General features: G+C 39.8%; 1 protein-coding gene across 1 annotated transcript in view; it reads right to left on the bottom strand.

The window, feature by feature from the left end:
* Window positions 1-157: 157 nt before the first annotated feature.
* Window positions 158-17706, bottom strand: part of LOC116331092 (H-2 class II histocompatibility antigen, A-U alpha chain-like) — a 38221-nt gene continuing 20672 nt past the window's right edge. Inside the window, exons 2-5 of the mRNA XM_039612665.1 lie at window positions 12741-12766; window positions 3758-4015; window positions 1818-2099; window positions 158-558 (exon numbers count right to left, since the gene is read on the bottom strand). Of these exons, the coding sequence (XP_039468599.1) occupies window positions 437-558; window positions 1818-2099; window positions 3758-4015; window positions 12741-12766 (688 nt within the window). The 3' untranslated portion in view covers window positions 158-436. The remainder of the gene's footprint in view (window positions 559-1817; window positions 2100-3757; window positions 4016-12740; window positions 12767-17706) is intronic.

The raw sequence follows: 17706 nt of genomic DNA, 5'->3' as shown, positions 1-17706 counted from the left end.
GCCTCAAACCAAACAAACAAAGACGTCACAACTCTTTAGTTCACAGTTGTGCAAGATTTTTGCTTTATTTATCTATAAATCCTCAGCAGGGAGGAATTATTCTACACAAATTCTTTTGTAGGTCTGCGTGTTATAAAGGCATACACCGTTGATCATATAACAACCCAGTAATGATCTCTTTATTAAAAAGTATATTAACACCACATCATCAAGTGAAAAACAATACAAATTGTAAGTACACATTAAACACATTAAGTAAACAAACTGTCATTCACTATTAATGCAGTGATATAAAGAAGTTATCTGTAAGCACAAGATACTGTATTTTTATGTTTTTTGATGGGTTTTGCTTGTACATACAAAACCAATTAATCAGGGGATTAAGGACTGAATGATTAAAGTTAATTTAATAAACTCAATCTCAAATTTGAAGACATTAATTTGGCTGCTTGATGAAAAAGAAGACTCCGGTCCCGAATCCCATCAGGCACAAAACGACACTCACACCGAAAAACACGGCTTCAGGGCTCACTCTGCTCATCTTGTTTTCCTTCAACTCTGAAAATAAAATAAAAAAAAAAAAACATCTTTTACTTGTGTAGTTTGAAAATGACTGAAAACTGCATCTGTTTATGTCTAAAAAGGCCTTCTTGTAATAATTCTATGACTGCTGTTATTTAAGGTAAACATAGGAAGCCAGATGACTTTTTTTTTAATATAGAGTCTGCAAAGGGGGCATTGTGGGGGCGGATGTATAGGTCAAGAAAACATTTATCATGATAAACAGATATCTGTGCAATACTGCAAAGAATCTGTTAGCAAAGCTTTTAATGTTTCTAAACTGCATTCGAACAGGGTTTGGTTGTATGCAGGTAAAGGTGTGAAAAAAGGATTATGCTTCAGTCAAGAAAACACTGGCTTTCACATGAAAGCTACTCAGTTTTTCTTTAGCCTTTAAAAATGTATCTACATTTGTCAACAGTTACCAGCACAGAGAACAGGAAATCTTTTCCTGGATATCCTCTAGCTAGCCCAAAAGCCCCTAATATTGGCATGTTGCACATGTCAGCAACCAAAGCCAAACATATTTTTTGCTTGAGGCACGCTTGGACTCATTATAGTTTTCTCCTAAGTTGTAAGTGCTGCAACTCTGCATCAGCACTGGTGTGTGAATAGAAAAAGTCAAATGAAAAAATCATTTTCGTTTTTTGTTTTTTTTTGTATGTTTTAACATTGTCTCCAGGATTCCTTATTTTTTGAAACTGTTGTACCTCCTCCCTCTCTCTAAGCTGGATATTTCTGAGCTCCAGCATTAACATGACCGAACCCTCTCATAGATCCATGCCTCCAACCAAGAGCCAGGTTTACAAAAACCATATCACAATACAAATCCAGTGAATTGTGATATGATTTTTGACATGTCCAACTGTTTAAAAGGGTGACAAAAGGAAGCATAAATTAAATATAAGTCATCAGACAGTAGATGGAGGGTTCCCCGATTCACAGAACATGAACGTTAGGAGGCTACTTTTTGCTTCAAACAGCTTTACTTTAGTTGCCAATCTAGGACGGTATGAAAGCGATAATGTTGCAGACCTTACATGTAAAAAGAAAAATGTAATCTAACACAGTATTGGTATTGCAGGAAGGTTCTAAAATTGGTATCGTCACCTGATTGTCTACTGGGGAGAATCTCAAGAGTCCTTGGCTTATTCATAAAAACAGTTCAGTTCAGTTTAATTCAATTTTATTTATGAAGTGCCAAATCACAACAACAGTTACTTCAGGCACTTTATATTATAAGGTAATAATCCTACCCCAGCTCTTGCTGACAGGCACTTTGGCAGCTTGATGCTCCACCGTGCAGATATAATGGTCTCCAGGCTGTGGAGTGAACAGAAGCGTAGAAATCATGTGGAATGTCCCATCACGATTGTGACGATAGCGTAAGTTTGCCACGCCCTCTGTGAGCTCCACTCCATTCTTGGTCCATGTGAAGTTGATGGTGGGTGGGTAGAAGTGGTTGGCCACACAAAAGAGAGTGTTCATCACACTGGCCTCCCCCTCATACCGGGTATAGATGTAGATGTCAGGAGGATCTGCTCAAAGAGTCACACATTTCATACTTTTAGAGCAAAATCCCCCCCCAAGAACTATTACCTTGATAGATGTAAGAATATATAACAAATTCACAGATATAAAATGTAAGACATGGACAGAGACATTAAAACATCTAAAAAAAAAAGAAAATTGAGTTTTCTTTTGCATTGCATTTATATTTTGCCAAACATTGTTGGTGCCGGAGGTTATTCTAATATTTTAACGAGACTATTACCATAAAAAAACTGCAAATGTGCCAGTAGAAGCCAGAGGGGCTCCTAATGGGGCTGTAGCATTTTTAAATGAGTTGCTTCTCTGTCATCATCTTTCTGCAGGTTACATGTTCATCACAAGGTTATAGCAGTTAACTAAACCAAAACTAACAACTAAAACTAGGCACAAAAAGCACTCAGAAATTAAAATATAAGCTAGACTTCTGATTTAAAAATATGATGAAAGAAAAACTGAATATTCTGCTTACAAATCAACCGAAAAAAAGAAAGAAAGAAATATATGAGAATTTTGAGGTGAGGAGGTCTTATTGATATGTTTATTAATTTCAAGGCTGAACCATGAAATAATTGCCAGAAAATTATGTTATGAGTGTTTATTGAGCCTCCTGATGAGAAACAAATATTAATTTTCATATGCGAGTTTTCACTTGTGTCATATTTGCTACATCAGGCAGTTTTTTTGGACATTTATTCCTTAAAAATGTATTGTGTAATTAACTCGTAAAATAAATAAAGGTACTAAATATAAAAAGGTAATAAATAAAGATGGGAACAGACTGCTTTTTCTCTGGAAAGTTCATACGCAATGGCAGACAGACAGCAAAAGCTTATATGGAAACAATCTAAACATTAATGGTGTCATTATTCTGTAGACATTACGTTGTGCAGTCAGCGGAGTAATAACAAAGCTAAAATGCTCTATTGACAGTTTAATTTAATCTATGCTAAGAAGCAGAATGAGATATCCAGCAGTGCATGGTTATAATTCACAGACATAATGGGCTGGATTGAAAAGAAATGATTTGTACCTGTGCTGACCTCCAGAATATTCTCTCATTGCCACTTGACCCTCTTTGAGCTTTGTTTTTCATCATCATCAACTATGCTGCACTTTCATTTGAGAGAAACTCCAAACACTAAAATAACAGTCTACAGAGTCAGGCAGCTATTCTCTGTGAGTTTGCCGCATGAAATGACACCACACACATTGCATTTGTTCATCTTATCTATAATTTCTAAGAAAATGCTGGTGGAAGCAGAACTCATCTCAGAGTTCAGTTTATGGAAGGAGACTGCCTTAGAGTAGTTTAGAAAGGCCACTGTAACACAAGTTTCAAGCTAATTTAATAGTATATAATTACTTTTCAAAGGTGATTCTGTCTCAATATATTTTTCAAGCCAGAGAGAAGGTCACTGATTAGCTGTGTAATTAAGGCTCCACCAGTCTAGCACCTGCCTGGAGCACTTAGTTTCAAAGCAGCTGTGTAAGTAAGTCACAGAAAAGAGATATTTTAAACCCGGTATGTGCTCTCTTAATTCTTTCTGGTTACATCTGCTTTCAGTTGGATCAACAGTGTTCTTTCTTCCCCTCGATCAGGCTGAGCTAAACGAATGCTCGCAGTGAAGTGTGCCAAGATCAGTACCTTGCCGTAGGGGAGCGCCGGGATCAGCATTTTTTGCTTTACCCAAAACGCTGTGACAGTGTGCAGTGCTGGCTTTGGCGACTCCATAAGCCATTTTCTTGAAGTCTTTTGCAGGTTGTGGCAAGTGAGGTAACACCCACACTACCTCTTCCTTGTTGAAATCGGCGTATGCAACCACGTCGCCGTCAACAACAGCGTCCACCCGCACATCATCGGATTCATAGCATCCATAGATGTAATGGAAGTTGTGGGACTGTGCTGAAAAGAAGAAGGTGCAAAATGAATACATGATGGAAGCAGTTCAAACATTCTACACACTGATTTTCCTGACCTTAACTGCAGCCAACAGGCTGGTAGGGGCTGTAGCTCTTCTACTCAGTATATTCTAGTGTGAAATAAAAGAGTAGTTTTTATTTCATAGTTGTTAATTAATGAATTACTGTCCAACTGGCTAATTTAAGTCAGCTCTATGTCAAGTGAGGACACAACACTTTTCTTCTAGAGTTGTTTTGTATTCACTTGTTCTTTAGGTTTAGGCACTAAAATCGTTGCGTTTACCAAATCACTGTGTCTTTGCTTAAACTACCATATTTGCTGAGCACTTCACAGGTGTCCATATGTGATTAGCTGGGAATGATAGACCTCACTCACTTTTAGCAAACCCTGGTTAACTGTTTTCCCCTGTTTGCAGCTCATCTTATCTTCACTTAGGCTAACAGCCTCCAGTCTGTTTAATCTGCTGTTGTCTCTTTCACACGGCTCCAATTGTAGCTACTTGAACACAGAACAGAATACCTGTTCAATCAGTCATATTAATTTCACCTGAATCTGCTGACAAACTACCTTTCCATGTCTCCTTTATAGGACAGTACCTTTAATCTTTAAATGTATGCACTTTAAAGTTTCAGAGCTCTAATGAGCCATCACATTATAAATACACTTAGCACAGTGAGTGCACTCAGCACTAAAATAAATATATTAACTTGAATTAAAATGTTTATTTTACCACTCTGTGCACTAAATCAGCTGATTATTAATTTTCTATAGCATTAATTGCCTCTCTTATTTGCAACAGTGTTGCATTTTACCATTACATTGTTATATTGTTCATCACCATTTTCTCATCAACATCTGACAGTGTTGGGGCAGGTTAGCGTAGGCTGCACTCACAACGATCTATTTGTGTGGGGAAAGAGTCATGTGACGTGTCAAACACCCCTTTTCATGAGTATGCACTGAACCTGCAGCAGAAAGCAGAATACTAAGGAACACTGTCATGGCATGCATTATCTCCAACTGGAGTTTTAGGTTTGGTCAAGCAACTAATGCATACAGAGCTTGGCTGTGCTGCACTTTCTTCACAGTACAACCCCTCGGGCTACCGGCATGCGCTCCAATATGCTGACATAAACAGAAACCAGCAGCCTGTTATCATTTGGTAAAATTGAGGCATTTTTTTATTTCAAACTTTAAACTGAAACAGCATTTTTCACATTTTTTTAGAGGTGAATATATACAACGATCCCTTTATCACAGTTATTCTAACCTTTCAACTTGAGCCTGGCAGACATATTGTTTGGCTGACGTTGTGTGCAAATACTGGCCTGTCACAGATATACATGGATATAAGTGCTGATATGATAAATTGCTGTTTCTTTTTGTTTTTGCAGAACACAATGCACAAAAACATCTGTCATCACATTTTATCTAGCATATTTCACCTTAGTGTCTGCAGGTAGCTAAATACGTAACAGAAGTGAACAGATAGTGGTGTTGTGCCTAACTCTGTCTTCATGATAAAGTTCTAACAAGCTTAGGAAATCATACCAATGATTTCTGTAATTTTGCCTCTGTACACCACCACAGTGAAGATGTCACTGAAGTGCAGACTTTCAGATTTAATTCAGGGCTTTCCAAAAAGAGTAGCATTAGCTGTTCAGGAATTACAGCCTTTTTTATACAAAGGCCTCCATTTTTATTTAGTTAGGGGCCTAGTTATGGTTGTTAGGTGAGTTGGTAGCATCTGTATTGTGAGAGGTACAAACACAATACAGAATTTTAATCCCCTAAAATCCTCTTTAAAAATTCCAGAATCTCAGGCCCTACTTCCAGCCAGCTATGTAATGCAATAAAACTTGCTGAATGTCACATTGCTAAATGTAATTTAAATGTACAACAGATTATTTTTTTGTAAACACAAAGCAAGTGTAAGAATTGGAGTCGACGTCTTGATCTAACAGTTTAACATTTTGTCAATTTTAAAACATCAAATTTAACTAGCACTGGCATTTTTGAGTCTTGTTGTAATCTGAGCTCAGCCAAACTACTCGCATTTTACCATGTGATTGGTGTTCAGCAAACATTTCCTGAGAAAGACATATTTAAATTCAAGTTCTTGTTTTTTCTTCCTCTTGTCTTTTCACCTACTGTAGCACAGCTCTAAACCTAAAGTAGACTGATGTTTGTTTGTTTTTTACCTTTTATAATCCTTTACTAACTGTGGCTGCTAAAACATGTTTCATGAAGACCACCTATACAACAATACCTGCAACTTAAACAACAAACATCTACACTAAGTCATTTTTAATTCTGCACGATACTTCCACTTTCTCATAGCTGAGCTACTCACAAAAAGCCAAGTGACAGTCGTAGCCTTACTTTGTATATACCCACAAGCAGCTCCAGCACTTAAAATCAGTGCAATCACAGAAAGAGCCATCCCTGTTAAAAGGCTTGTATTTCAGCAGCAGCTCCAAAGATAAACAGCACGGTGTGCAGCAGCCAAGCAGAAATGATTACACCTCTGTATTTGGGTAGAGCAGGAAGTTATGGGAAAGCTCTGTAGAGGGCTGAAGAGTCAAATTAGAAGTGAAACTACAACAAAGCTGTCACATTTTGATTCAAGCGTTATAAGAAGTATGCTTGTTTTGGCCCAGTCATAAGAATGTGTTGCTGTTACCAGTCATTACATCTCATATATACGTACATATATATACATATACGTACATATATATACATATATATATGTACATATATATATATATATATATGTACATATATACATATACGTACATATATATACATATATATATGTACATATATATACATATACGCATATATATATACATATATATATGTATATATATATATATATATGTACATATATATACATATACGCATACATATATATACATATATATATGTACATATATATATATATATATATGTACATATATATACATATACGTACATATATATATATATACGTACATATATATACATATACGTACATATATATACATATACGTACATATATATACATATACGTACATATATATATATATATATATATATATATATATATATATATATATATATATATATATACATATATATATATATATATATATATATATATATATATATATATATATATATATATATATATATATATATATATATATATATATATATATATATATATACATATATATATATATATATATATATATATATATATATATATATATATATATATATATATATATATATATATATATATATATATATATATATATATATATATATATATATATATATATATATATATATATATATATATATATATATATATATATATATATATATATATATATATATATATATATAACTATATGTTATTGCTATATATTCTAGATGGGTATTAGCTGAACTCAGGAGGTTAAAGCTTCCTCCTTTGGATGCTAATCATGAGGACTGCAGGTGTTTCCTGTTGGCAGATACTGATTTCGTCTGACTTCCTCTTCCTCCTCGGACAGTCATTGTTTAAATGAGTCGTTCTCATACTGTTTCTTGCCTAGCCCCTGTCACTTGTCAAAAAAAGTTAACATCCCCTTGGTCTCTATTTTGTTTTACATGAAAGAATGACAATCACAAGGGATCCAGTTTTAATTAAAAAGAATTGTTCTCTTTTAATCTTCCCCCTAAATTTATTTGTGTTTTCATTTTCAAAATGAAAAATGTTCAGATAGGACATCGTTGTGCAGTCACCTGTCATTTCTCATCGTGTGAGTCTCATTAACTGTCAGGTTTACGATCTCAGGTCAGCTGCACTGAAATCTCAGCAGTCTGGATCTTATCGGCTCTCAGTTTTGTGAAGTCATAAAACCACAGTCCCTGTATTATACAAACTCCCTTCTTATTACTCTTACTGATTAAAGTTCTTCCAGTAGTTATAACATTTGCACGTTAAATGATTGCAACAGGAGAAGTTAAAAAATGCTTGTGGAGGCTATAGATGATTGATGGTTCTGGGGAAAGAAAGTTTATGCAGTACACCAAAAAGACCACTCAGAGGCAACAGGCACCTGGGTCTTTTTGAAAGGTTTGGATTTTTAAAAAATAGATACTTATGTAAATGCTAATCTGAGGTATCAGGTTCAAAAAATAATGTTCTCAGCAGAGTAGAAAATAAGAGAGTTGAGTCAACGGAAAAAAAAATGTCTACGGTTGTAGTTTTTAGTTTTACTTTTAGTCATATCCATATCAGATATCAGATATCATGATAGAAAAGCAGTTTATTAGAGAAAGCTCCTTTGTATGCTCAGAGTCACAGATGTATTCAGCATGCCCACATGTAATAGACTCTCAGACTGAGCTCACATAAGGTTACATGTTTATGAATCATCTTAATCTGATCATTTTACAGCAGTGGTGTCACAATAGATTCTATTGTGTGAGTGCGGGAAGAAAGCATTTCCATGGACACTACTTGTTTTGTTCAGCTGTGGGAATTTTTAATGTCATAGGAGTGTCTGAAAGCTTTATTGTGTCGCATACTTGAAGCTGAGGTGATTTATTGCAGTTGGTTTGATACCGATCACTAACTGGATGGCAACTGGAAGGTATTGTGCATTTCTAAAATACACAAAGCAACATAGTGACAGAATTAGATTGTTAACATTATCTTATAAGCTACACTATGGAGAAATATTTACCCTAAAAGGAGCATTATTCCATAATACCAAGCACCAACTTCATGAAAATGTCCCATAGATTTCTAGTCAGATTTGGGTCCAATGGTGGGTTTTTTATGTCCTAGCCAGGAACTGCTTTACAATGTCTACAGAACTAGTAACAGAGATTTAATGTGTTTATTACTTCATTCATGTACTGCCTGTCATTAACAAGAAGTCAATATCATTGGCTCTAAACAGTAAAAAAACCCATTATTCCTCGGCATTGTCATATCTTTCCAGTCCTGTTGGACTCATGGTAGACTTAACTTTACACTGACTATAGCAGCCCAAAAACAGTATTACCGTAATGTACTGAGATTTGGAGCACACAGGTCACATTAGAAATGTATTGTGCCTTTTATTGCAAAGTTCAGAGATATATTTCACATACAAATGCAAAATTCCAGTTGGTCATTTCTTTTAAAACACCTATGAAACAAACAAGATTTCATATTACACAAATGAACCGCTAGCTACAGTGATATAAAAAACTAAGCAAATAAGGAAGTAGTATCAACATTCTCATTTAATGAGGCATCCAGGAGACTAAATGGTTGGATAAGCAAAACTTACATGTAACTAGAGATGGCACGATACCACTTTTTTATGTCCGATACCGATACCGATATCATAAATTTGGATATCTGCCGATACCGATATGAATCCGATATAGTGTTTTTTAATCAATAAAACTGTTTTTTAATATCTTGCTGCATTTTGTATAAGTTCATCCTCAAGTTTAAATAAACAACAACACTAAAGCTATTCTGTTATACCTGTATGTAAAAAAAATACACTGCAGCCAAAATATTTCATAGTTCAGCAACACTGATCAATCTAATAAACTTAAACCTACTCCATCCTCCCTATTCTGGTATTTTAAAAAGTACTTAGCAGAAATATTAAGCAACCTAACTAATAGGGTTGCAAACTCCCAGCAAAAATAAATAGGGAACCACCCCCACCCTCCACCTCATGATGCTTAATCGACGTAACCAACTTTAATTTGATGCAGGGTGAAAAAAATGCACAGAATTAAATTATTTTTCAAGAATAATTAAATAGATTCAACATCTTTCTTCTACAGAATTGCAGACTGCACAGATGGTACCTTCCCAAAGGAAAAAGTACTATAGCTTACTAGGGTATATTAGACTTAACAGTTACTATATACAGTAATGGACTTCTATATATTTTACATCAGATTAAAACTTTGGGTGTAAGATTCAGATAATTATTTATTAAAAACTAGACATTTTAAATGAGAATAAGAAAGAAAAGTATGTCTTTGTACCCCCTTTTCCCTGTTCATGCCCTATCGGCCCCCCTGGCTAAATTTTGCTAGATCCGCCCCTGCACAGTTACCAGCCGTCAGCTACGTAGAAAAGGATCCTGGTGTAGAAAGTAATATTAAATAAATTCTAACAACAGCTTATCAAGCTTAAACGTGCTGCTGTTGTTCAGCCGCTGGTTTCCTCTTTCTGGTGCAAAGTGGGCCAAAAACAAAGAAGAGAGACGGACTCACGGCAGAAAAGCGATCAGCTGATCATTAAGCAGTTTCATGAAGTAGCGGCAGGAGAGGGAGGGAGAGAGAGAGGCAGTCGCTCCATATATCGGTTGTTAAGCTTAACGCAGGAATGCTTTACAAATATTCAGAGATGAACTTACACACTTGCTTTACTTCTCTCTGGGATAACTTCTTCGGAGATGAAATGCTGGTTTGGTAGCCAGGGTACAAATACACACAGCCACTCTATCACATGACGCACACTGTTCCGACATGCTACGGTTATGAGCCGAGTTACGCGGTGTGGCAAGTTTTGTGAGGTTTTTTTTTTTTATATTTAATGGATCGGATTACATTTTTAATTTCTCACCGATATCCGATCCAGTAATTTAGGTCAGTATCGGACCGATACCGATACGTAATATCGGATCGGTCCATCTCTACATGTAACCAATTCTTAATGCATAGCATTAGCACAGAGACGCCAAATGCTTTTTACATCATGAGCCAGACCAGTGAAACGGCCCTTTCTGTCACTGTAAAGAAATTTAGTTACACGTTTAATCCTTAAAATATCTGAATATCAGACAAATAACTGCGATTTTAGCAGAATCCCCTTCAGTTATTCTTCTTGACAAGGACTCTTTCAGAGATGGGTCCATCTCTGAAAGAGTCCTTGTTAATAGTATTCCCAGAGTAATTTAATTTATTTATTGTAATATTAATATTTGTCCCTAAAATTGCTATGCAAAATATTCCAGTGGACAATATAAATAAAAGAACTTTTCCATCATTTATTTGTTCAAATTACTTTGTTGTGCCATGAATGGAAAGTCTATTGGTAAAAAAAATATATATATATATAAAAAAAAAAAGCTGTAAAACTTTAAAACTGAAAATACAGTTTAAAGTCAAAAACATATGTCTTTCTTCACATTTTCCAAAGCTCCCCAGTGGGGCCAGATTGGAGTCTTTGACAGGTCAATTCTGGGTCCCAGGCCTTATGTTTAATACCAGTGCATTTTTACAGGTATCTGTAGCTGTTTTGAAAAGTACAAAGATGATGTGCACAGGCATCAGAGAAATATTTGTAGGCTACTGACCAATTTGCAAAATATTAAAGGACACTCACTTGTTTAGACATGGGTGAGAGAAAAAGACCAAAAACAAGGGTATTTGCTGTTTGCATACAGAGCAGGGGATAAAAGACAAACATAGATTCCAGATTTGAATGCCAAAGTGCATTCTTTTTAATTGCCACCAGGGGGTGATCCTTGTTGTGATATGATGTCAGGCATCATATCAGCTAAGATGAACAGGCACATGGCTCAATACATGAGTGGGGTACAGAAAGGGATTGGCAAGAATACCAGAGGCACAAAACATGAGCTACTGGTAGACAGAACAGTCAGCCGAGTCTGCAAGACTAGGCTGACTAACCTGTGCACTGCCTGGATGGCTTACAAGAAGGCCTAAGACTCGATGTCCTACACCTGGATCCTGGAATGCCTAGAAATGTACAAGAGCAACAGGACCCTAAGGGCCTTCATCAGGAACTCAATGGGGATGTGGCGTACAACACTAGAGGCCAACTTCAAGCCTATAGCACTAGTCACTAGGGATGCAACGATACCAATTTTTTCAAACCGATCCGATACCGATACTTGGATCTGAGTACTTGCCGATACCGAGTACAAAAACCGATACTTCTACCACACACAAGTTAAACTTAACCAGTAGTAAAGAAACGACCCCAGACAACTCTTTAACACAAACGAAACGTTTACTGAACGTAAGGGCAGAGACAAATACTGTACAACACATCCCTTTTTTAAACTCAAATGATATTCCAACTCCTTAACCAAATGAAATACACTGTATAAATGAAATAATTCCCTTTGAAATTATATTAAACAACCCAACTTATGTTATCACCTTTTGGTAAGTGACTCACTAATATACACTCCAAAACACGTTATATAAATCCACTAAACACACAATATTCACACATGGGCCCCACACACACTCACACTTGTTGCAGGCCTGTTTGCTGCTCACGCCGGACGATGGAGAAAAATCCTCTTCTCCCCAGTAAGAGCACAAAAGTCTGACTTACAGTTCCGTTGCTCGGTAGGTCACCGTTCACCAGTCCCACACTAAATCCACTCCCTGCGGACCCGATGCTGTCTCTGCTACAGCACGTTAGCGAGTCACTGTCCAGCTCTCCGACAGTCCATAGCGGCTGCCTCCTTGGCGAAGCCAAGCAGTCCGGGCTAGCCTTTAGCCTCGGCGATCGTAGCTGGAAACACAGCACGGTGGTGCGACCATTGAAACAAAAAGTCACTTCACCCACACTCTGTTGTGAAGCTCTCACACGGTCAGTTTTCTAGTCACACACTCTTTTGTGCTGGTTAACCTCAGTAAAACTAGCCGGGTCTCTCACTTTGGTTCAGCTAACCTCGTTCATCTCTCCATGCCGTTCTCTTCTCCTCCTCCATTGCAACAGATACACAGGTCCCGTTTATGCTACCTTCACGGGCCTCCAGAAAATGAGAACTCTGAAAAATATTTTAACTCCTTCAGAGTTACATACCATAAAATAATACTTTTATGATTAACATAACAGTTTGATTGCTCTAATTACCTGTATTTACCTTGCGACATATTACAGGGCAAATTACATTCAGGGTAGAGTTACATCACATAACATCAACTGTGAACACCTTATGTTACCGTGGCGTTTAAGTCCATGGGAATTATGAGTATCCACTCCCAAATTCCCATCCGGGCTACATTAGTATCGGTTCATGGTATCGGTTAACTTTTACGAGTACGAGTACGCACACATTTTACAGTATCGGCCCCGATACCCGATACCAGTATCGGTATCGGTGCATCCCTACTAGTCACCATCAAGTGCGGGATCTACCAAGGAGATGCTCTGTCTCCACTGCTGTTCTGCATAGGCCTGAACCACCTCAGTGAGATTATTAACAAGACTGGCTACGGATACCAACTACGGAATGGAGCAGTTGTCAGCCACCTCCTGTACATGGATGACATCAAGCTGTATGCCAAGAGTGAACGAGACATCGATTCACTGATCCACACTACCAGGATATACAGCAATGACATCGGGATGTCATTCGGGCTGGAGAAGTGTAGTCAGAACTGAGGGGATCGAACTACCAGAAGGCAACATTGCAGACATAGAGGACAGCTACAAGTACCTGGAGATCCCGCAGGCAAATGGGAACCATGAAGAGGGCGCTAGGCAAGCTGCAACCACCAAGAACTTGCAGAGGGTCAGGCAAGTCCTGAGGAGTCAGCTGAACGGTAAGAACAAGATCCGGGCTATACACACCCACGCCCTGCCCGTGATCAGGTACCCAGCTGGTATAATAAGTTGGCCAAAGGAGGAGATAGAAGCCACTGACATAAAGACAAGAAAGCTCCTGACCATGCAAGGAGGGTTTCACCCCAAGTCCAGCACCCTGAGGCTGTATGCTAAGCGGAAGGAAGGAGGCCGGGGACTGGTGAGTGTCAGCACCACAGTCCAGGATGAGACAATGAACATCCACGGATACATCAGGAAGATGGCCCCAACCGACCGCATGCTCAGTGAATACCTCAGGCAGCAGAAACCCAAGAAAGAGGAAGAGAAGGCCCCATCATGGAAGGACGGGCCCAGCACGGTATGTACCGCTGGCAGATAGAGGAGGTGCCTGACATCCAGAAATCCTACCAGTGGCTGGACAAAGCTGGACTGAAAGACAGCACAGAGGCACTAATCATGGCAGCACAGGAACAAGCTCTGAGCACAAGATCCATGGAGGCTGGGGTCTATCACATCAGGCAAGACCCCAGGTGCAGGCTGTGTAAAGATGCCCCTGAGACAATCCAGCACATAACAGCAGGGTGCAAGATGCTAGCTGGCAGGGCATACATGGAACACCATAACCAAGTGGCCGGCATAGTGTACAGAAACATCTGTGCTGAATATGGCCAGGAAGTCCCGAGGTCAAAATGGGAGACGCCCCCTAGAAAATGACCAACCCAAGATCCTGTGGGACTTCCAGATACAGATGGACAAAGTGGTGGTGGCTAACCAACTGGACATCATTGTGGTAGACAAACAGAAGAAAACGGCCGTAGTGATCGATGCGGTTCCGAATGACAGCAACATCAGAAAGAAGGAACATGAGAAGCTCGAGAAATACCAAGGGCTCAGAGAAGAGCTTGAGAGGATGTGGAGGGTGAAGGTAACAGTGGTCCCAGTGGTAATCGGAGCACTAGGTGCGGTGACTCCCAAACTAGGTGAGTGGCTCCAGCAGATCCCAGGAACAACATCGGACATCTCTGTCCAGAAGAGTGCAGTCCTGGGAACAGCTAAGATACTGCGCAGGACCCTCAAGCTCCCAGGCCTTTGGTAGAGGACCCAAGCTTGAAGGAGAGACTGCTCGCAGGTTGGGAGTCACCGCACCTAGTGCTCCGATTACCACGGGGACCACCGTTACCTTCACCCTCCACATCCTCTCGAGCTCTTCTCTGAGCCCTTGGTATTTCTCCAGCTTCTCGTGTTCCTTCTTCCTGATATTGCTGTCATTCGGAACTGCTACATCGATCACTACGGCCGTCTTCTCCTGTTTGTCTACCACCACCAATGTCCAGTTGGTTAGCCACCACCATTTTGTCCGTCTGTATCTGGAAGTCCCACAGGATCTTAGCTCGGTCATTCTCCACCACCCTTGGGGGCATCTCCCATTTTGACCTTGGGACTTCCAGGTTATACTCAGCACAGATGTTCCTGTACACTATGCCGGCCACTTGGTTATGGCGTTCCATGTATGCCTTGCCTGCTAGCATCTTGCACCCTGCTGTTATGTGCTGGATTGTCTCTGGGGCATCTTTACACAGCCTGCACCTGGGGTCTTGCCTGGTGTGATAGACCCCAGCCTCTATGGATCTTGTACTCAGAGCTTGTTCTTGTGCTGCCATGATTAGTGCCTCTGTGCTGTCTTTCAGTCCAGCTTTGTCCAGCCACTGGTAGGATTTCTGGATATCAGCCACCTCCTCTATCAGCCGGTGGTACATACCGTGCAGGGGCCGTCCTTCCATGATGGTTCCTCGTCTCCCTCCTCTTTCTTGGGTTTCTGCTGCCTGAGGTATTCACTGAGCACTCGGTCAGTTGGGGCCATCTTCCCAATGTATTCTTGGATGTTCGTTGTCTCATCCTGGACTGTGGTGCTGACACTCACCAGTCCCCGGCCCCCTTCCTTCCGCTTAGTGTACAGCCTCAGGGTGCTGGACTTGGGGTGAAACCCTCCATGCATGGTAAGGAGCTTTCTTGTCTTGATGTCAGTGGCTTCTATCTCCTCCTTTGGCCAGCCTATTACCCCAGCAGGGTACCTGATCACGGGCAGGGCGTGGGTGTTGATGGCCCGGATCTTGTTCTTACCGCTCAGCTGACTCTCAGGACTTGCCTGACCCTCTGCAGGTATTTGGTGGTTGCAGCCTTTCTAGCGGCCTCTTCATGGTTCCCATTCGCCTGCGGGATCCCCAGGTACTTGTAACTGTCCTCTATGTCTGCAATGTTGCCTTCTGGTAGTTCAATCCCCTCAGTTCTGACTACCTTCCCTCTCTTTGTTACCATCCGACTACACTTCTCCAGTCCGAACGACATTCCAATGTCATTGCTGTATAGCCTGCAGTGTTGGGGAGTAACGGAATACATGTACCGCCGTTACGTATTTAGAATACAAAATATGAGTAACTGTATTCCGTTACAGTTACCGTTTAAAAAGGTGGTATTCAGAATACAGTTACTTTGTTGAAATAAATGGATTACACGGCGGTACTTTCCTGTTTCATATTCTCGCGGGTCAGGACTGTTTGGGTTTGTTTGACAGCTACGTTCTGTTGTTCCAGGCGGCAGCGTTACAGTTGCCACGGTTACAGGGTGACGCGCTCTCTCTCTGCGTGTTTCCTGGGTGAGAGAGCGCTTTTTTGTTGTTGTTGTTGTGCTAAGCTAAAAGGCAGAATGCTACAGGCATGGCCCTAAAGAATGTAGCCTCGGGCAGTGTAGTCCGTGCTGCAGGGAGAATGGACTGCCATACACGTTATGTGTCTGTGAGCGAGTGAGGCAGAGAAAGGAAAAGTCCGAGCTGTCACGGAGCAAAAACGGGAGCTGGAAGCATGTAAATATAATAATAACCACTGCAGCCAAGAAGAGTGCCTGACGAGCCCAGCTGTAAGTAAGCTATTAAGACTCAACTGTACACTGTGTTCGTGTTTTCCTTCGGAAAAAAATAAGTTCCGTTGGAGCAGCCTTTCAACGCCTCTCTCTGTCTCTGGCAAGCAAAGTTGACCCAGACAACAAAGTAAAGCTAGTTTTCAGCTACGAGCCCGACATGGAACCCACCGTATTAGCCAGAGGTCCCTTTACTACGGTTCAGAGCCGCGGACCTTCAGTAACAGTAATAAATCACAGCAATAGTACTTTCACGTGGTTGTAAACAGCATGATAATATATTAAGTAATCCAAAGTATTCAGAATACGTTACCCTCATTGAGTAACGTAACGGAATACGTTACAGAATACATTTTGGGGCATGTATTCAGTATTCTGTAATGGAATACATTTTAAAAGTAACCTTCCCAACACTGATAGCCTGGTAGTGTGGATCAGTGAATTGATGTCTCGTTCACTCTTGGCATATAGCTTGATGTCATCCATGTACAGGAGGTGGCTGACAACTGCTCCGTTCCGTAGTCGGTATCCGTAGCCAGTCTTGTTAATGATCTCGCTGAGGGGGTTCAGGCCTATGCAGAACAGCAGTGGGGACAGAGCATCTCCTTGGTAGATCCCGCACTTGATGGTGACTAGTGCTATGGGCTTGGAGTTGGCCTCTAGTGTTGTACGCCACATCCCCATTGAGTTCCTGATGAAGGCTCTTAGGGTCCTGTTGATCTTGTACAATTCTAGGCATTCCAGTATCCAGCTGTGGGGCATTGAGTCATAGGCCTTCTTGTAATCAATCCAGGCAGTGCACAGATTGGTCAGTCTGGTCTTGCAGTCTCGGCTGACTGTTCTGTCTACCAGTAGCTGGTGTTTTGCGCCTCTGTATTCTTGCCAATCCCTTTCTGTGCCCCACTCATGTATTGACCCATGTGCCTGTTCATCTTAGCCGATATGATGCCTGACAGGAGCTTCCATGTAGTACTGAGGCAGGTAATTGGTCGTGTATACATATATATATATATATATATATATATATATATATATATATATATGTACTAGAGATGGACCCATCCGATATTACGTATCGGTCCAATACTGACGTAAATTACTGGATCGGATATCGGAAAGAAATAAAAAATGTAATCCAATCCATTAAATATCAAAAAAAGCACCTCACAAAACT

The sequence above is a fragment of the Oreochromis aureus genome, linkage group 5 (genome assembly GCF_013358895.1).
Source record: "Oreochromis aureus strain Israel breed Guangdong linkage group 5, ZZ_aureus, whole genome shotgun sequence".
Lineage (NCBI taxonomy): Eukaryota > Metazoa > Chordata > Actinopteri > Cichliformes > Cichlidae > Oreochromis > Oreochromis aureus.
Note: the sequence above shows the minus strand (reverse complement) of the source record. Positions and strands in the feature narration are given on the sequence as shown.